A 20,723-nucleotide genomic window follows, 5' to 3' on the forward strand; every position below is an offset into this window, starting at 1 on the left:
CCATTCATGCTCTGTCTCTCTCTGTCCCAAAAATAAATAAACGTTGAAAAAAAAATTTTTTTTAAAAATTAAAGTTGTCCCAAAAGTATTAAACTTCTAAAAATTAGTAGACAAGTTTTTCCTTCTTAAAAAAGAATCCAAAAAATTAAGTTGTATCTTGTAGTGTCTACATTAATCAAATTATTAAACAAAACGATAAACTTAAAACTTGAGTTCTCTTTAAGCTTTACAGAAAAAAATGACTTAAGGAAACTGAAGGAAAGGAGTTTAAAAGAATAGCTTTAATAAATTAATAAACTAAGGTTTTTTTAAGTGAGCTTTTTAAAACAAAATTATAAATTCTGGGATTATGCTAGAAGTATACAGTATATCAAATTTTACACAAAATGGCTAAAATGGAAGATAAAGGTGAATTTTTCAGACTGTAACTCTCTAAGTAGCAACAATATAAGTTAACTCTACAATTTAATCCTTAGTTACAAATCCTACAAATAGTACTGAATAGTACACAGTACTGAATACTGAACTTCTCAATTTAATAATTCTGTAGTACCATTTGTTTGGCTTTCTGTAGCTGTATTTTGAGATCACTACATTCTTTCCTCATCAGTTCCAGCTCTTGTTCCAAACCATGGATCTTCAGGTCACAGCTCAACTTTTCCACCTCCCAGTTTGATGAAGGTGGATTTAAATTCCTTATCACTAAAAAAAGGATAGACGTTAAAATTGTTATTTCTGCCTTCTACATTTGTTGCAATTCCATAGTAAAATGTACATAATACAAAAACTAATATAAAACGTGCACAAGTAAGTTTTTAAAAAACAATAATTACGTTCAAAGATCTATGCTAATGAGAATATAAAACCTGCCAATCTTGTTTTAAAATGTATTAATCATCCCTGTCCCTGATTTTCTACTTACATTAAAGTACAAGTTTGTAAGTGTGGAACTTCAAAATATACGACACTAATCAAATTGTAGACAAGTCAATAATCTACCTATGTAAGTCAAGGTTAAGACAGTGATAAAAGTAAATGAAGTGAGGAAACTGAAGCTCACGTAGCTAATCACTCCATCTAGCCCCCTAGAGAGTTTGGCCATAAGGCCTAGAACATGATGTCAAAATGATTTACTGATGAACATTCCACTGCAGAAACTCAATACAACTGTATACTGACTTACTCTTGACTAAATGCTTTAGACTCCCTACCTAGAAAAATCCCCAACCAGCTATTATAAGAGAGCTCATCTCAATCTCCTATCAAAAGGTCTCCCTCAGAGGCCTACTCTTCAGTTTGGCTCATCAGAATGTTTATGGGAACAGGCCAATACCCATATTGTTCCATAACTAATTTTTCACTCCAGCATTGCATCTGCACATTTTAACAGCTTTCAGAAATTAAAAAAAAAAAAAAAGAAAAAAAAAAAAAAAAAAAAAAGGAATTGTAACTACTCCATGACAGGCGTCTAATAGCAGGCAAAAGTTCATTAGAAAGGAAAAGCCAGGACATACCAGCAGGCAAGACGTTTTGACAAGGATGGGGTTCTACTCCTTTCTTCATCTACTTCATCACAAACTAGCCCTGAATAAAAACCATCAAATGTTCTCTAGGAAAAGTGCAATTTATATCTAAGGAAAAGTTAAAAGGGGTTGATATTTTGTGAAAGCAGATCAGAGAAATTAACGTAAGCCTAAAATTATAAAATAAGTTAAGGCCTTAGCATACAGATAAAGAAAACTGGTAATGGATATAACACATAAATGGAAAACTGTACTGATTCCATTATAACATTTGTAACAAATAAGTGGCATACCCTGCTGAGTTTCCACCTCTGTCCTTAGCTGGAGAAGTTCTACTTCTTTAGATTGTAGCTGTTCATTCAATACTTTCAAAGATTCAGAGTTGTCTTTATTCTAGTTAAGTAGGGAAAATGCCAAATTACATTTGGTATAATCTGTAGCTTGATATATATTAATTTTCAGGTAGATGAAAAAAACCGATTCAGGCCTTTTAAAAATGAGGTGGGAAAATGAACCCAGTTTTTCGCTAATCTCTCTGTCTTTCAAACTTAGGATATTATTCACTGGCTTTTTTTCTTTTTTCTTTTCATTTTTAAAACATTGACAAATCCTACTATGTCATGATTTTTAAAAATAAGTTAGTGGCGTTAGACATATTTAAGTCCTAAACATCATTACATACAAAGTATTTATTTTGTACAGAAATAAGTTACAAATATTACTATTAAAAATTGCTATTTTTGCCCTGAGCATGTATATTTTCAATTTTTAATTTAATAAATATAAATATTTATTTCTAATTTTAAGCTTCCTGAAGAAGAAACTCATTCCCAATATATAGATATTCTTTTTAAACCAACTTACCATTTTATCCAATTTGCTTTTCAAATTATCTCTATCAATGCAAACCTCTCGATATGCATGATAGGCCTTATTTACTTGTTCACGTCCCACAGAACTTGTTTCTTCATCTAATCGAGCTCCTATAAGCTAAGAGAATGAAATTAGAAGAGAAAGCTTAAGAAGGAATTCTACACACACACACACACACACACACACACACACACACACACACACACAAAGAAGCCAGTCTTCTGATGACTCTACACCTTACTTTTTTTGTAATGCAGGGATAAAGCCTGGACTATAATTAAATAAAACATTTCACTTCCAACAATTAAGCTTTATTGATTAAGAAAGAAAAAAAATACAGGTAAGTATTTTTAAAGTGCTCTACTTTATGCTTTTAATCAGTGTTTTCTGTCTTATAGCATATATTAATTCATCATACTAAAATACTACATCATTCTTTTATAGTACAAAGATGTTTTCCAACCCAGTAATATTTCATTTCCATCATCAGAAAAAGTAAGAAATGAAGGTATACTTGGCTTTTTAGAGAATAAACGTGTTAGTTCATTTAGTACTAGATTATTCCAGAATAGAAATTAATAGGATTATTGGTCACAAAGTACAGAACTATCTCCAATGTTAACTATACCAAATCACATTTTTCTACTTAATTTAAAAATAAACATAACTATGAACTCCAAAATGTTACCTTTTCTCACTCTATCCCAGTATATCACAAATTTATTTGATTATCATTAAAGAAAATGCATAGGAATTCAAAGAAATCATGATTTTTACAACTGACTTCCTTTCTCGTACTTCCCCTAGATGAATCAAACTCTACCAAGCCCCATCCTACAGTTTTTGTAACAAGATAATTCATTTCCTTGGCAGCTAAGAATCCATTTCCTTTCCCTTTGGCGAAGCTGCTGTTCATAAAATACAAATAAAATTATCTAATCCAAAGAAACAAAAAACTAAGTTAAAACTTTAAAACTCAAAAACAAAAATATAAGTGTTCCACTTATATGGAACTTATAGTGGAACTTTGAAGAATTCCACTATCCAAAGCCAAGTAGATGTGATGATTTATAATGGGATCAGCTATCAAGCTTAAATATTCTATAACATTTAGGAGTGTCAGGTTTCTGCATGAAAAAGGTAAACAGATGACATTAATTTATCAGTTGAAAGCATTATTCTGTGTGTTGAAAGAATGTTCAGGTGAAGAAGATGTGTGTCAATTCTGGTGAAGACATTTTTAAACATATTAGAATAATGTTACAGGAGCTTCCTCCTTTGACACTTAATTTCCTTTGTTGGCATATAATTTTTTGCACACATATTAACATGCTGAATAAAACACAGTTTATGAAGGTACGGCAATCTGAAAAAAGAAAAATCTATTCCAAGTTGTTATTGGAAGTTGTTATTGCTATTCCAAGTTGAATATTCTACAAATATTCATCATGTACATTATATGTAAAGTATGATAAGTGCAGTATGCCCAGGGTTTTAAGATTAGAAGTGAGTTATTCTTGGAAATTTAGTAAACCATGGAAGACAGGATAGAAAACTATTTAAAACGTCAAGTATTTTAAATTATTCTTTAAGTCATAAAATATAATAAAGATAATAATTACCTTTTCTTCCAAAAATCTTATTCTTTTCTTTAAGAAAGAGTTCTCTTTCTCTGAATCCTTAAGTCGTTTTTTGATGTCTTCATATGCAGTGACAAGGGCAAAATGTGAAGCAACAGACTCATCTCCTGAATATATTGAGATTGGAGTCACCGTATCTCTCCTATGTGCTTTTTCATGATTCAGAATGCAGATATCATCTTCTACCAGTGCATCCATGACAGCTTTTTAAAAGAATATAAAATACAAATGTCCCATTGAATAAATGAGCAAGAGAGATGTATTTAGAATGAGCATACTGGGGCAATGTTTAAAAACTCTTTTAGAGGCAGCATAAAATACTGGTAAAGGGCATGGACTCTGAAACCAGATTCTAGGAGCTGCATCCAAGTACTACTACTTAGAGCCAGTGTGGCTTTGGGCAAGATGCTTAATCTCTCTCCCTCAGTTTCCTTATTTATAAAGTATAAAAAATCGTAGCGACTATTTCACAGAATTCATAAGAATATTAAATGAGTTGATATCTATAAAGCATTTGAAACCAACCGAAGCTATTAAGTTTTAGAAAAAGTTGTGAAACCATTTTTATGGAAAGGATAAACATTTTTAAATACTTAATACCCATTATTTTTTTCTTATCAGCACTTCCACTTACATATATAAATAGCAAGTTTTATAGCTTCCCAAACTATAAATTATCAAAAACTCCAAGTACAATTCATTACAAGACTATTACAGAAGTTTTAAGGCATGCTCCACTATATTCTTCCCATACCAGTAGTTGTTTGTTGTGCAACTGCAATAGTACCCATTAAAAAAACTTTTTAAAATGTTTTCTTTTTATTTTTGAGAGAGAGAGCATGTGAGGGAGAGGCAGAGAGACAGGGAGACACAGAATCTGAACCAGGCTCCAGGCTCTGAGCTGTCAGCAGAGAGCCCAACCCGGGGCCCGAACACATGAACTGCGAGATCATAACCTGAGCCAAAGTTAGATGCTTAACTGACTGAGCCCCCCAGGGGCCCCGGAATTAACATTTCAGTACTTACCGTGTCCCAGTACCTTGTACTACATTCTCTTAATACTATCTCATTTAAACCCATCCAAACAATTCTATGAGGTAGGTATCATCTACATTTTATAGGATCAAAAAGGTTAAGTACTCAGTCCAAGTAAAAGCTAGTAGATGTTAGTTAGCTCTGTGAGGGTGCAAGTTATGTTTGTTTTGTTCATCATTGTGTCCCCAACTCTAACACCTAAGAGAAGCAGCCAGTTACTCCATTAGTTAGGGAACTTACTTGCTCTGTACATCTACTTTTGCTGTTAGGTTCATCATTACTTCCCCATCTGAGAGTTATGTTCATGAAAAACACTGTGGAAGGAGAAATTGTGGCTGAAACCTTTTAAGACCTCATGGGAAAAACAGGGTAAGAGGGGCTGCATATCATAAGAGAACCTAAAAAATCCTTTTAAACATTTTTAAGTTTGAAATAAAACACCAAATACAGCATTCTAAATAAAGACTATAATGGAATTTCATGTATCTTACATAATTAAGGACTACTGAAAAAAATTTTATTTACTATTCCTTGCTTGGAATAATATTTTATTGCTTACTGTGTCAGTCACTGTTCCAGGAATATTATAGGTGAGGAATTGAAGTAGAAGGAATTTAAGTAATTTTCCCAAGTAACATAGTAAATAATGAATTGAGATGTAAACATAGGTGATTAAACCACAGAATCCATGTTTTATTATGCCTGCTTTTCTCCAAAACTTCTAGCCTCCCTCCCTGTATCAATCAATGCCTATAAAGTCCATTTTGCCGAATTTCAGACAACATGAGTATTAAGGAAAAGTGTGTGTTTTTCTGGTTCTGGTCTTCTATCACTGTATTTCTGCTTTACTGGTTTTACAATGAAAAGCTTCCAATTGTTCTCAACTAATGTTAGAGTTTGGTATGCCTAGCAATTTTTTTATATCTAGGATTATAGGAGAGGTAGGCAAAAATGAATGTGTGTACTACAATCTGAGTAGGTGAAAGCTATCAGACAATTTTCACCAATACCAACTTAAAAATTTCTAAGCAGGGCCCCTGGGTGGCTCAGCCAGTTAAGCATCCGACTTCAGCTCAGGTCATGATCTCATAGTTCATGAGTTCGAGCCCCACGTCGGGCTCTGTGCTGACACCCATAAGCCTCAAGTCTGCTTTGGATTCTGTGTCTTCCTTTCTCTCTGCCCCTCCCCCTGATCACGCTCTCTCTTCCTCTCAAAAATAATAAACATTAAAAATATTTAAAAATTTTTTCTAACCATATAGGACAACTCCTACTCTTAAGTTAGAATCTTTCCCAGCCTGTCTATAGAGTCCAAAAATAAGAAAGGACTATGCTACCTACATATCCCAAAAAGGTGGCAGGTCCTTAGAACCATACTTAATTTCTGCTGCTTCTGGTGGAAGATATACTTTCTTCTCGTAATGAAGAAAAAGTTTTCTTCCTTTAATGGGGTTTACTTTTTCCTCTCTGAATTCAACCCTTTTCCAAAATAACAGCAAACATCATACCAGTCATGCTGCTGATAGCTGAAATGTTGGTATTTCCTCTCCAAAAGGAAAGTATGGGTTATTCCCACATTGCAAACTGCAAGTATGCATATGTATATCCACATGAGATTCTTTCTCCTACATGTTATATCTGAAAAGCTTGCTAAGCAGAACAAGAATAGTTCGCTAGTTAAGTGGCAGCATGCAGTATAGTTTAAGGAGAGATAAAATTGTGCCCATCTTAGACATAATTTCTCATATCTTAATATCCAAATGAGGAGTTATTCAACTGGGATAATTTTTTCTCCAAAGAAAGTTGAAAAACAAGAAGTAAGCATAAACTGCTCTACACAATCAACACAGATGTCCTACAGACTGTGCACTTTAAGGATCAGAGCATATATGCTTTTACTTTACACAAAGTTCTAGCTAGCTCAGCTGTGTGATTTCCTATTCATTTTTATCACGAAACAATCATTTATTCAGCAAGGAAAACCCAGTGTGGAAAACAGCTGTGCAGTAAAATAATTACCACACCATAAAGATAAGTAATATATTTGAAACAAGAGAGAATGCTATGGAAATTGAGGGTTGGGAAGGAAGAGTAGTTTTGACAGAAATAACACACACACAAAAAATGACTCTTAGTCCCATACTCTTAAGAGGATGGTTATTTTCATTGTACTTAAAACTTCTAGGAAGGAGGGGCGCCTGGGTGGCGCAGTCGGTTAAGCGTCCGACTTCAGCCAGGTCACGATCTCGCGGTCCGTGAGTTCGAGCCCCGCATCAGGCTCTGGGCTGATGGCTCGGAGCCTGGAGCCTGTTTCCGATTCTGTGTCTCCCTCTCTCTCTGCCCCTCCCCCGTTCATGCTCTGTCTCTCTCTGTCCCAAAAATAAATAAACGTTGAAAAAAAAAAAATTAAAAAAAAAAAAAAACTTCTAGGAAGGAGAAACAAGTTCAAAGACCTGAAAGTGTGGGGAGAAGGTATGAAAAGATAAACAGCAAAATGTGAAATAAAAAAACCTAACAGAAACAAACTCTCTTTATAACAGAGATACAGAATTTGGTCCTTATTCTATGGAATTCAAGAATGGATAGGATTCAAGAATGTGAAGAATACTTACACAATATTTATAAAATGTATCTGTAACCAAATGAACTACTCAGTATTGTGCTAAGTATTTTAAAAACATTATCCCATTTAATTCTCATGACTACACTCTGAGGTAGAAAATCTTACTGTATTCATTTCACAGATGAGAAAACTGGGGCCTGGGAAGGTTACAAAGCTTAACCAAGATCAGATGACATACAGTACAAGCACTTGGATTTCAGAGCCTGAACTATCAGTATTTTCCACCCAACGAATTTTCCACATACTCAGATTTGTTAAGAACTACAAAACTAGGAATCTTATGGAACGACTTTTAAGTATCTTAGATGGAAGGAGATATAATGATATAACAATGTCACATGTATAATATGATAAGCAGTCCTTTTTAGGACAAAATCAGTAATGCGATTGGCTTATTTTATATATTTAAATCTTATTTCCTATTTTGGTTTTAAATCACCAAAAAGGTGCATTTAGTGTCCTCTCCAAATATGAGAAAGTATTATTTGCATTTATATGCTTCTTTCAGGTTTCATACTATTATTCCAAATATTTACTTATTGTACTATAAACATGACTTGGAAAGCACTGGAAAGCAGCATGAAAATTGCTTATCTAATTGTCCTAAAAATTACATGAGAAATAGCCATAGATTAAAACACACCCAAGGGGTGCCTGGCCAGTTCAGTTGGTAGAGCATGCAGCTCTTGACCTTGGGGTTGTAAGCTTGAGCCCCATGTTGAGTGTTGAGATTACTTAAAAACTGGGGTTAAGCATGTGACTCTTGATTTCAGCTCAGGTCATGATCTCACGGTTCATAGGATCCAGCCCTGCATGGGGCTTTGTGCTGACAGCATGTACCCGGGTTGGGATTCTCTCTCCTCTTTCTCTTTCTAAATAAATAAGTAAACTTAAAAAAAAGAATACAACAACTGAAATAAAAAATACACTAGAGGGAATCAACAGATTAGAAGATGCAAAAGAATGAATCAGCAAACTGGAAGACAAGATAATAGAAAGGACCTAAACTGAACAGCAATAAAAAAGGAGGACGAGGAGGAGGAAGAAGAAAAGGAAGAGGAAGAATTTTACAAAATGAGGGTAGGCTAAGGGATCTCTTGGACAATATCAAGCAAACATACATTCACATTTCAGAGGTCCCAGAAAGAAAGGAGAGAAAGGGGCAGAAAACTTATTTGACAAAAATAATAGCTGAAAACTTCCCTAACCTGGGGAAGGAAACAGACATCCAGGTACAGAAAGCAACCAGAGTCCCAAACAAGATGGACCAAAGGAAGTCCACAACATGACATACATTAAAATATCATCAAAGATCAAAGATAAAGAATTTTAAAAGCAGCAACTTTGCAGGCCAGAAGGGACTGGCATGATATATACAAAGTGCTGAAACGTAAATAACCTACATCCAGGAATATTCTACCCAACAACATTATCATTCAGAATTGAAGGAGAGATAATAGTTTTCCAGACAAGCAAAAGTTAAAGGAGTTCACCACCACTAAACTGGTATTATAATAAACGTTGAAGGGACTTTAAGTGGAAAAGAAATGACTTTGAAGGGACTTTAAGTGGAAAAGAAAAGGAAAAAATTTCAAGAGTAAAAATAGAAGCAAACATACAGTAAAGTTAGTACAGCAATCATTTATAAAGCTAGTATGAACGTTAAAAAATACAAGTAGTAAAATCTATTATGTCCTAAAAAAATTACTTAAGAGTAGTAACAAAATTAAAAAGATGTAAAATATGGCAACGTATACATAAAATGTGGGAGTAAAAATGAGGTTCTCTCAAAATGTGTTTGAACGTAAGTGACCATCAACTTACTACAAACTGTTACACTTAGGATGTCAAATATGAAACTCATGGTAGCCACAAACCAAAAACCTTTAAAGATACACAAAAAAAGAGAAAGAAAGCCAAGCATAACACTAAAGAAAGTTCTCAATCACAGGAAAAGAGATCAAGAAAGGAACTGAGAAAAACTACAAAATAACCAGAAGACAATTAACAAAAAATGGCGCTAAGCACATACCTAGCAACAATTTTTTTTTTTTAATGTTTATTTGGAGAGAGAGACAGAGACAGCGAACAAAAGAGCGCATGCATGCACAAGAGGGGCAGAGAGAAAGAGGGAGAGAGAAAATCTCAAGCAGGCTCCATGCTCAGGGCAAGGCCCAACGAGGGGTTCAAGATCATGACCTGAGCAGAAATCAAGAGTCAGAAGAAGCGCAACTAACTGAGCCACCCAGGTACCCCTATCAAGGATTACTTTAAACGTGAGTGGTCTAAATGTTCCAATCTAACGACATAGGGTGAAGAATAGATTAAAAAAACAAGACCTACCTATATGCTGCCTATAAGAGACTCACTTCAGATTGAAGTGAAGGACTGAAAAACGATATTCCATGCAAACTAAAGCAAAAAAATCTGGGGTATGTCAGAGCAGCTTGGGTGTGGGAGGAGTGGCTGCAACCAGGCAGCCCGACTTTGTAAAGGCTCTCAGCACTCTGTGACCTGCAGGCACCCAGCATGTACCTACCCTACTGCCCAAGAGGAAGGTCAGCTCCACTGAGGGGGTGGCAAAGGAGTAGCCCAAGAGGAAACTGGTGAGGCTGTCAGCCAAACCTGCACCCACAAAAGTGGAAAACAAGCCAAAAAAGGAGGAAGAAAAGGATAAATCTTCAGACAAAAAAAAAGTAAAGGGGAAAAGGAAAGCAAAGGGAAAACAGGCTAAAGTGGCTAACCAAGAAACAAAAGGAAACTTACCTACAGAAAATGGAAAAACTGAAAATGAGGGGAGTCTAGCCTCTGATGAAGCAGGAGAGAAAGAAGCCAAGTCTGTTTAATATCATATACCATGTCTTATTAGTAGTGGTCCCTGTCTCCCTACGTATACAATCCAGAGGAATATTTTTATTAACTATTTTGTGAACCCAAGTTCTTTAGTAGCTCCACAAACATTTTTAGGAAGGAGGGAATCCCACCTCATACCATTATTTAAGTGTAAATGCTTTTTTAAAAAGGTGAAATCATTTGCTAGTTGTTAATTTTTATTTTTTGGTACAACCAGAAAATAGTGGGATATTGAATATGGGATGCTTTGATTATCTTGGGTGTCAGTTTAACATTCCATAGATGGGGTAGTTTTTATATCCTATAATGCCAAGCATACTAAATGGCAATTTGGAGTCAGTCATGAGTTTACTAGGTCTTGAACATCTTAAATTACTTTTTTTTTTTTAATTTTTTTTTCAACGTTTTTATTTATTTTTGGGACAGAGAGAGACAGAGCATGAACGGGGGAGGGGCAGAGAGAGAGGGAGACACAGAATCAGAAACAGGCTCCAGGCTCCGAGCCATCAGCCCAGAGCCTGATGCGGGGCTCGAACTCACGGACTGCGAGATCGTGACCTGGCTGAAGTCGGACGCTTAACCGACTGCGCCACCCAGGCGCCCCTTAAATTACTTCTATTCCAATGTTGTTTTTGACAGAATTGATTCCTAAAGAAGACCACTCCTTGATCTTGCCTCTCCCTGTCAGAATTTTGTGCCCTCTGTAACATCTTGGATTTGGTCGTTTTCCTAGTAACTTTGCTAATGTGCTGTGCCAGACTGAAAATTTGAGTATGTAATGTATATAATATTAAATTGTGAAATAATGGGACTTAACAATGTAACAGCATATCAACATTTGAATATACTGCTGTTAAGAAAAATTTGCCTCCAAATTTTAAGCTGAAAGGTCACTGAAATAACCTTTAGAAAAAGAAATCACAACTACATGATTTTTCAAATTGTTCGGTACATATGTCTAGAAGTGTGTACAAATTGAAATGTCTGTTCTGATCCCCAGAACAAACAATAAAAACTCAATTACGGAAGAAAAAAAAAAAAACCTGGGAGCACGAATACTTATCAGATGAAACAGACTTTAACACAGACTGTAATAAGAGACAAAGAAGAGCATTATGTAACTATAAAGGGATCAACCCAACAAGAGAATGTAACAATTATAAATATCTATGCATCTGACATTGGAGCACCTAAATAAATAAAGCAAACATTAGTTAGCAGACAAGAAGGGAAAACTGGCAGTAATACAATAATAGTCAGAAACTTTAACACCCTACTTACATCAATGGATAGGTCATCCAGGCAGAGAATCAATAAGGAAATGGTGTTTCTGAAAGACACATTAGACCAGATGGACTTAACACAGACATATATAGAACATTCCACCCAAAACAACAGAATACACATTCTTTTCAAGTGCACGTAGAACATTCTCCAGAATAGATCACGTTAGGCCACAAAACAAGTCTCAATAAATTTAAGATTATAATCATACCAAGTATCTTTTCTGACAATATGAAACTAAAAATCAATCCCAAGAGAAAAACTGGAAAAACACAAACATGTGAAGGCTCAACAACATGGCACTAAACAACCAATGGGTCAATGAAGACATCAAAGAGAAACTTAAAAAAAAATACACTGAGAAAATGAAAATGAACACACAATGGTCCAAAATCTTTGGGACACAGCAAAAGTAGTTTTAAGAGGGAAATTTAATGCAATACAGGCCTATATCAAGAAAAAAACTTTAATCAAAAAAATTTTTTTTAATGTTTATTTTTGACAGAGAGAAAGCACAAGCAGGGGGAGGTAGAGAGTGAGGGAGACACAGAATCAGAAGCAGGCTTCAGGCTCTGAGCTGTCAGCACAGAGCTGGACACAGGGCTTGAACTCACAGACTGCAAGATGATGACCTGAACTCAAGTCGGAGGCTTAACCAACTGAGCCACCCAGGAGCCCCAAGAAAAATTTCAAATAAACAATCTAACAATATACCTACAGGAACCAGAAGAACAATGTCCACAGTTACTAGAAGGCAGAAAGTAATAAAGATCAGAGCAGAAATAAACGAAATAGACCAAAATAAACGAAATAGAGACCAAATAACAATAGAAAAGATTAATGAAATAAAGAACTGGTTGTCTGAAGGGACAAACAAAATTGATACACCTCTGGCCAGACTCATAAAGAGAAAAAAAGGAGAGAGGCCCCCAAAAAAGTCAGAAATGAAAGAGGAGAAATAACAACTGATATCACTCAAAGACAAAAAAGATTTTAAGAGACTACTATGAAAAACTATCTATCAACAAACTGGACAAACAACTGAAAAGAAATGGATAAACTCCTGGAAACACAATCTTCCAACACTGAGTCAGGAAAAATAGAAAAGCTGAACAAGCAATTACTAGTAATAAAATTGAATCATTAACTTAAAACACTCTGAACAAACAAAATCCTGGACCAGATGGATTCACCAGGTGAATTCTACCAAAGATTTAAAGAATTAATACTTATTCTCAAACCGTTCCAAAAACAGAAGAGGAAGGAAAACTTCCAAATTCATTCTATGAAGCCAGCAGTATCCTGATACTAAAACCAAAGACACTACAAAAAAAAAAAAAAAAAAAAAAAAAAAAGAAAAAACTACAGGTCAATATCCCTGATGAAGTCAAACAAATACTAGCAAAAATCCTCAAACAAAATTTTACCAAACTGCATTCAAAAATATATGAAAAGGATCATTCACCACAATCATATGGGATTTCTTCTGGGTATGAAGGATGGTTCAATATCCACAAATCAACTTAATGTGACATACCACATTAGCAAAATGAAGGATAAAAGTAAGATGATCATCTCAATAGATCCAGAAAAAGCACTGGACAAAATTCAACAGCTGTTCATAATAAAAACTCTCTCAACAAAGTGGGTTTAGAGGGAACATACCTTAGGATAATTAAGGTCATATATGAAAACCCCACAGCTAACATCATAATAGTGAAAACCTGAGAGCTTTTCTTCCAAGATCAGGAACAAGACAAGAGTGTCTGTTCTCACCACTTTTAATCAACATAGTACTGGAAGGTCCTAGCCTAGGAAGTTGTAGTAAACAAACAAGAAAAAGAAATAAAGGGCATCCAAACTGGTAAGAAGTAAAACTGTCATTATTTACAGATGACACGGCACTAGACGTAAAAAAAAAAAAAAAAAACCTGAAGACTCCACCAAAAATTAGAATAAACAAGTTCAGTAAAGTTGTAGCTTACAAAATTAATATACAGAAATCTGTTGTTTTTATACACTAATAAAAAAAGTAGCAGAAAGAGAAATTAAAACAGTTCCATTTACAATTGAACCAAAAAGAACAAAATACCTAACAATAAACTTAACCAAGGAAGTGAAAGATCTGTACAATGAAAACTATAAAACAATGAAAGAAATTGAAGACAACACAAATGAAACATATCCCATGCTTTTGGGTTAGAAGAGTATTGTTAAAATGTACATCCTATACACAAAGCAATCTACAGATTTAATACAATCCCAGTCAAAATACCAACAGCATTTTTCACAGAACTAGAACAAATGATACTAAAATTTGTATGGAATCATATAAGACCCTGGATATCCAAAGCAGTCTTGAGAAAAAAGAACAAAGCTGGACATACTACAATTCCAGATTTCAAGATATACTACAAAGCTACAGTAATCAAAATAGTATGGTAGTGGCACATAAACAGACACAGAATAGAGAGCTCAGAAATAAACCCATGCTGACATGGTCAATTAATCTATGACAATGGAGACAAGACTAGGCAACGGGGAAAAAGATAGTCTCCTCAACAACTGGTATTGAGAAAATTAGAAAGCTATATGCAAAAGAATTAAACTGCACCACACTCTTACACCATATACAAAAATACACTCAAAATGCATTAAAGACCTAAATGTGAGACCTGAAACCATAAAATTAGAAGAAAATCTAGGCAGTAATCTCTTTGTCATTAGACTTAGCAACATTTTTCTAGACATGTCTCCTCAGGAAAGGGAAACAAAAGCAAAAATAAACTATTGGGGCTACACCAAAATAAACAAACTCACATGGCAAAGGAAACCATCAACAAAACACAAGGGCAATCTACCAAATGGGAGAAGAGATTTGCATATGGCGTATTGATAAGGGGTTAATAGTGATAATATAAAAACTTATATAACACTAAAAAAATCCCAAATAATATGAACAAAAAATGGGGAGAGGACCTGAATAGACATCTACCCAACGAAGACATACACACGGCCAACAGATACATTAAAAGATGCTCAATATCACTAACCATCAGGGAAATGCAAATCAAAACCACAAGGATATAGAACCTTACAACTGTCAGAATAGCTACTATCAAAAACACAAAAAATATTAAGTGTTGGCAAAGATGCACAGAAAAAGAGGCCCTAGTGCATTCCCTAGTGGAAATGTAAATTGGTATAGTCACTGTGGAAAACATGATGGAATAGAAAAACACATATTCTGGAATAGAATGGAATAGAAAAAAAAATTTAAAAATAGAAAAACCGTATCACTCCGTAATTCCCCCCAAAAATGGAAACACTAATTTGAAATGATATATGCACCCCTATGTTTACTGTAGAATTTACAGCAGCCAAGATACGGAGACAACGTAAGTGTCCATTGATAGACAAATGGATAATGAAGATACGGTACACACACACACACACACACACACACACACACACACACACACACAATGGAATATTACTCAGCCATAAAAAAGAATGAGATCTTGCCATTTGTGACAACAGGGATAGACCTACAGGGCATCATGCTAATGAAATAAGTCAAAGACAAATCTTATATGATTTTACTTAGATGTACAATCTAAAAAACAAAAGAACAAAAGCAGAAATGGACCCATAAATACAGAGAACTAATGGTTGCCAGAGGGGTAGGGATGAGCATAGCATAATGTATATGGTTGTTAAATCAGTATATTTTACACCTGAAACTAATATAACATTATATGTTAACTATATTTCAGTAAATAAATAAAATGATAATGGAAAACAATAAACAAAAATAGTGACTGCTAGACTACACTGCAGATCTATGCAAGTCAGTATATATATAGATATATATACATCTATAGACATATCTATATGTATGTCTACATATAGATATAGATATATATCTGGGATGAAAATGTCAAACTGAACTTTCAATAATCATCCCATATGATTTTAAGTCCCTATCCAATTGAGAGTCATTACTCTACAAAGTGGCTATTATGCGATTTACAGAATTCCAACTGTAACTAGTATTATTAAACAACTGTGGGCATGGTTAGTTTTATGTTATCAATTGGTAAACAACACCTAACTTTTGCATGGAGATTTTGTTTTTAAAATTATAGAAAGCAACTTCATTATCTCTCTCGTCACAATAGTATAGGAGAATCAGATAGATTTACCTATAGGAAATATATAATGCAAATATTTTATATATTTGGAATTAAACTGACTCTTCTTAGATGTTTACATAAGAAAAGTACAAATTAAAAGAGAATTAAAAAGGGTTACGGTGAAAGATGTTGACAGTTATTGCTGAGAACAATGAAATTCCCAAGAATGATTAAAACGTGTTCTGGTCAGCCAGTCCCAACATGAGGGGCAGATGATTCTACACTATCAATAAGCAAAGCTCTCTACGATTCAACTCCATTTTGAAATGATCTACCCAGAGACAGCAACATATTCCACAGGTAAAGGGCTTGGTGCCACAAGACTGCCCTCTACTCTGGACGCTAATTGTAAGCCTAGGTTGTTACCTGTGCTTCCGACCACACAGATACATAGGTCCTGAACAAAGCAGCTCTGTCCTCCTGGAGTTTGAGGCTGGCACAGTGGCATGTGAAAAAGTTCTGGGAGCTCTCTGAACCCTCTCTCTTTAGGTTTTCACAAAGGCTTCCTTACACAGAAATGATTAAGCCATTGGCAATCGATCCAACTTTCAGCTCCTTCCCTCTACCAACCTTGGTGGGACTGAAAGCTCCAACCCTCTAATTTCATGGTTGGTTTCCTTGGCAATCAGCCCCATCCTTAGTTGCTGTCCAAAGTCATCTCATTACCATAAACATAGTTTCAGTAAACAGGGACTGGTTATGAATGAGAAGACACCCATTTCACCTTCATGGCTCTGAAGCAACTTGAGTAAAAGAGGTTGTTAAGTGACCAAATAGGACAAAAGATGATCCCATACCTCTTACCCTCAGAAAATTCCAAGGGTTTGGGGAGCTGTGGGCCAAGAACTGTGGACAAAAAGCCAAATACATATGAGAAACATATTTTGGCTATCTAAATGATCAAATATACATTTCTTATAAATCACAATATTGCAATGATAATGGAGAAAGAGCAACGTATTTGCCATATAAGGTGGGTAAAAAGTAGCAAGAGTAGTTCCTGAGGCTAAGGGAGAGACCAAGAAAAAAACATTCAAACACTGTAAGAATTATTCTAGAAAATCCTAAATTGCAGTCTTCACTACAATCAACATTAAGAGCCAAGGTGAGACATGCTATACATACGGGGTTGTGAGATGTTAGAAAACACAGAAGTATCTTCTGACACCAGGCAGGTCTTTTTTTTTTTTTTTTTTTTTTTAACTAGGAAAACATAGGATTATCCTGTCATATTTCATCATCATGGTATTTACCATATCCATCGCTTACCATATGCCAGGCACTAGTGCTTCCAGAGGCATTTTCCAGCTTCTTAGGAAGGAACTCTTATCCTAATTTATAGCCAAGGTCTTAAAAAAATTAAATACCTTACCTACAGCTACATAAGTAATCAGTGGCAAAGCTGGGATGTGAACCCATATAAGCTTTCTGCTAAATCTGTGCTCTTAATACAACATTCTGAGACACAATACAACATGGATTCGGATTTTTTCTAATAAGAATCTGGAAAAGGCAGAGCTCAGTGGTAGAAAGAACACTGAGCAGAGATTCAGAAACCCAGACTCTAGTCTACAATCTGCCACCTTGATTACTGACAGGTTTACCTCTCTCGATCTAAATTTTCCCACCAATAAAGTGACAGGGTTGAACTACATCACTAAGATCCCACCTTCCGAAATTGTGAAGGCAAAATTTAATGCAGATATAAAACGGCAACCTAAACAGACCGAAGAATTCATTTTTTCCAGAAACTGACTAAATGGTATAGTACAAAGCTTACCTCAGATCCACACCAATCTTGGCTAGAAAGTTGTCATCACCAGCACAGATGCAGAAACTTAAGCTCTAAAGAGGTGAGGCTCATTTCCCTGTAGTCGTACTGGTGGTATGCGGCAGAGCTAGGGTTGGAATCAAGAACTGTTTACCTCTTTTCCTCTATTCTATATTGCCTCCTGAACTGAGCCTGATTTCCATCATCCTTGTACTTCTGAAAAGCTAAATTATCCCTAACCCACTTCATAGGATCAGTCAAGACACTAAGGGGCAAAGATTAAGTCTGATGGAGGCAAACGGACCAACACTTACTCCTCGTTCCCCATTTTTCATCAAATAATGAGGGGCAGGAATGGCCTACCTAGTTTACAAAGAAGAGATAACCAAGTGCCTTTTTTCAAGAGACTGTCACTCTATGGATCTCAGCACTCAAATGTCCTACAATTCAGTAAGTGCCCCAAATATACTCAGCATCGGATATACAATATAAACAACTCCGTTTTCGTTTCTATGACCCTCACTGACTGTCACTAAACTGCAACAGTCCAGAAGTAACACTTAGGACTAGGGAATCATAAGACTTCCTCAGGGTTAGCATAAGTACAAAAAGCAATCTACTTTTTATTCTTTTCATAAAGTAACACATCTCAATGGAATTGAGCACTTAGATACATCAAGTGTTATTAGTAGAGCAGTAATTACTCTCCAATAGTGATAACAGAACTATAATCCAGAATATAAATACCACAAGAGAAAAAAGTAAATTACATTGGTTTTATTACTTCATGGATTAAGAAAAACCTCATCACATTTCATATAATCATGAAAATGTTGTGTTGACAATATTTACCGATGGTTTACGGTAGGTCAGGCAGCTTTTAGGGGACCTACTTTTCTCTTCTTCATGACGATTCGTTAAATCTGCAGAAGACCTCTGATGTGGGCAAGAATTTCCTGTTATCACAGGTGGATTGACTAAGAGGCAAATGTTAGAAAGTGGGGAAGCCAAGGAATGAAAACCGGCCAGTTGATTCCAGAGCCAGCAAGACTCTTAGAAACTATGCGTCGGTGCGGTGAAAAGTAAACATAACTCTCATTTGGGAGATAGGAAAAATGAAGAAGAGATTGGGTCCCCCAACCAGTGTCAAGCGATTAAGTGGGGAATTCAGCACTCAGATCCTGAATTACTGTTCTGACTTAATCCAGTGCATTTCCCATTACACCATACTCTCTCTTTAATACTAAAACCTTACATGTATAAAAACTTCCCATCTAATAAATTTTCTAATGACCCCATGAGGGATTATCATTCCTAACTTACAGATGAAGGAGGGAGCGACCACAAGAGGTTGGGAAATTAGATATGGCACGTTTAGAAAACTAGAATTTAAATTATATACTGAGATCTCGAGCAACCCAATTCAAAATTCCGTAGTAAGAAAGAAAATGTTTCCTGTGTTTGAGAGGCACGGGTCTATTTCCACCCGAAAACGTCACTACCTTTGATCATCTTAGCGCATCTCCAACAACACACTCGTATTACAGTTTTAGTTAACACTTCACCTCGCTTTTGAGTATATAAGTTCCTTGTTTGTAGGAAACGACAGTCCACCTACCGTGCACGTAGTAGTAACTCAACAAATGATCGAAAAATCATGCCAAACACACAGGTCAGACACTGGAGAAACGACGAATTACCTACTGTTAGCCTCGTTAACGTGGAGTCCACTGCTTGGATGCCCCAGGCAGTAGCGTCCTAGCTACACAGCCTTCTTCCGTTTCCGACAGAAATGCAATTTCAATGAATGAAATGCAACTAAAGGCGCTCCACTAATTCAGAATATGAAAAGAAAATAAGCCAAAGGGGGAAATAAAGTGAAGGAAGACGGAAGGCTTGGAAGAGCTAGCGTGCAAATCAAACAGGAGTTAGGGATGCCCAGGGGCGGGCCGCTCCCTAGTCAAAGGAGAGGACAAGGGTTTGTGAAGAAAATGACGTGTCTCTTCCGAGCACCAACAGCAGCGGAGGTTGATCCCGACACTGCCCGCACCCTTAGCCCGGTCGAATCGAGTCACTCACCCCGAAGACAGGCTCCGTAGGGCCGCCCCCAGGGCCGCCGAGTTTCGATTCCCCAGTGTTTGGAAACGGACCGAAAACAAACCGGGTCGCCAGAGGTCACCGCGGGCTTCCGGTTTCCTCGAAGACACCGCCGCTTCCCCAGAGAAGGCAGCCGCTCCGGGAACGCCGCGGAAGGATTCCCATTTCTTTAGCCTCGGCTGCCCCGCAGTGGGCGCAGCCCGGCCCGTCGGCTGGGGCCCGGGGAGGTTCTGGAAGGAAGGCCAACGCTAGGCAGAAGAGGCCGAGCCGGCCCGGCAGAAGGCCCGTTACCCAGCAACACGCGCGCGAGACCCAGGCCCGCCGGCACCCGCCTCGTCAGCGTCCGCCGACCGACAGCCGCCTCGCGTTCCGCGAAGGGGAAGCGCCGTACAGGGGGGCTGGAAGCAGCGCACCGCCGGAAGTAGGGCCCCAGCTGTCCTCAGGCTAGACGCCGGGGCCGCGCGAGCAAACCGGAAGTCAGGCCGAAGGGAGCTGACAGGGCATTCCAGAAGACACAGCTTTGAGGGGTGGGGGAAGGAGGATGTGGGCGCGGCGTACTACGTGTCCCGTGAGCCTCCGCGGCGGGGCGGGGCCGCGGCGACGCTAGGAGGCGGAGGCGGAGGCGGAGGTGAAGGCGGAGCCGGAGTTGGGTAAGGGCCGTTACCCGCCGCTGTGGCGGTCGAGTCGGTGGCTTGTTTTTCAGCAGTCCTCCAGCGACTTCTTTTCACTCAGCGACCGCTTGGGGGTCCCCGAGCGTTTGTGGTGCGTGTTGGGTCCTCTCAGCGCCGTTAAGGGTTTATAAAGCTCTCGCCTCGCTGTGGCTGGGAG

The 20,723-nt window shown here is 37.0% G+C and overlaps 2 protein-coding genes and 1 pseudogene across 10 annotated transcripts in view; 2 read left to right on the forward strand and 1 right to left on the reverse strand.

Moving 5' to 3' along the window:
• Window positions 1-20,343, reverse strand: part of AZI2 (5-azacytidine induced 2) — a 38,454-nt gene extending 18,111 nt beyond the window's left edge. The window contains exons 1-7 of one of the 3 annotated variants that reach the window (XM_045037727.1): window positions 19,878-20,343; window positions 11,829-11,877; window positions 5,312-5,385; window positions 4,019-4,239; window positions 2,388-2,513; window positions 1,817-1,916; window positions 554-702 (exon numbers count right to left, since the gene is read on the reverse strand). In XM_045037727.1, coding sequence (XP_044893662.1) covers window positions 554-702; window positions 1,817-1,916; window positions 2,388-2,513; window positions 4,019-4,239; window positions 5,312-5,324 — 609 coding nt within the window. In that variant the 5' untranslated portion in view covers window positions 5,325-5,385; window positions 11,829-11,877; window positions 19,878-20,343. The remainder of the gene's footprint in view (window positions 1-553; window positions 703-1,816; window positions 1,917-2,387; window positions 2,514-4,018; window positions 4,240-5,311; window positions 5,386-11,828; window positions 11,878-19,877) is intronic. The other 2 variants (XM_019810826.3, XM_003992184.6) reach the window with 2 other exon arrangements.
• LOC102902053 lies at window positions 9,471-11,005 on the forward strand (annotated as a pseudogene).
• Window positions 20,344-20,407: 64 nt separating the features above from the next.
• Window positions 20,408-20,723, forward strand: part of ZCWPW2 (zinc finger CW-type and PWWP domain containing 2) — a 150,196-nt gene continuing 149,880 nt past the window's right edge. For 5 of the 7 annotated variants that reach the window (XM_045037728.1, XR_006585593.1, XR_006585589.1 and 2 more), the window contains exon 1: window positions 20,527-20,657. The gene's annotated coding sequence lies outside the window, so the exon portion shown is untranslated. Of the gene's footprint in view, window positions 20,658-20,723 lie in introns of all 7 variants that reach the window. The other 2 variants (XR_006585594.1, XR_006585590.1) reach the window with 1 other exon arrangement.

The sequence above is a fragment of the Felis catus genome, chromosome C2, assembly GCF_018350175.1.
Source record: "Felis catus isolate Fca126 chromosome C2, F.catus_Fca126_mat1.0, whole genome shotgun sequence".
NCBI lineage: Eukaryota > Metazoa > Chordata > Mammalia > Carnivora > Felidae > Felis > Felis catus.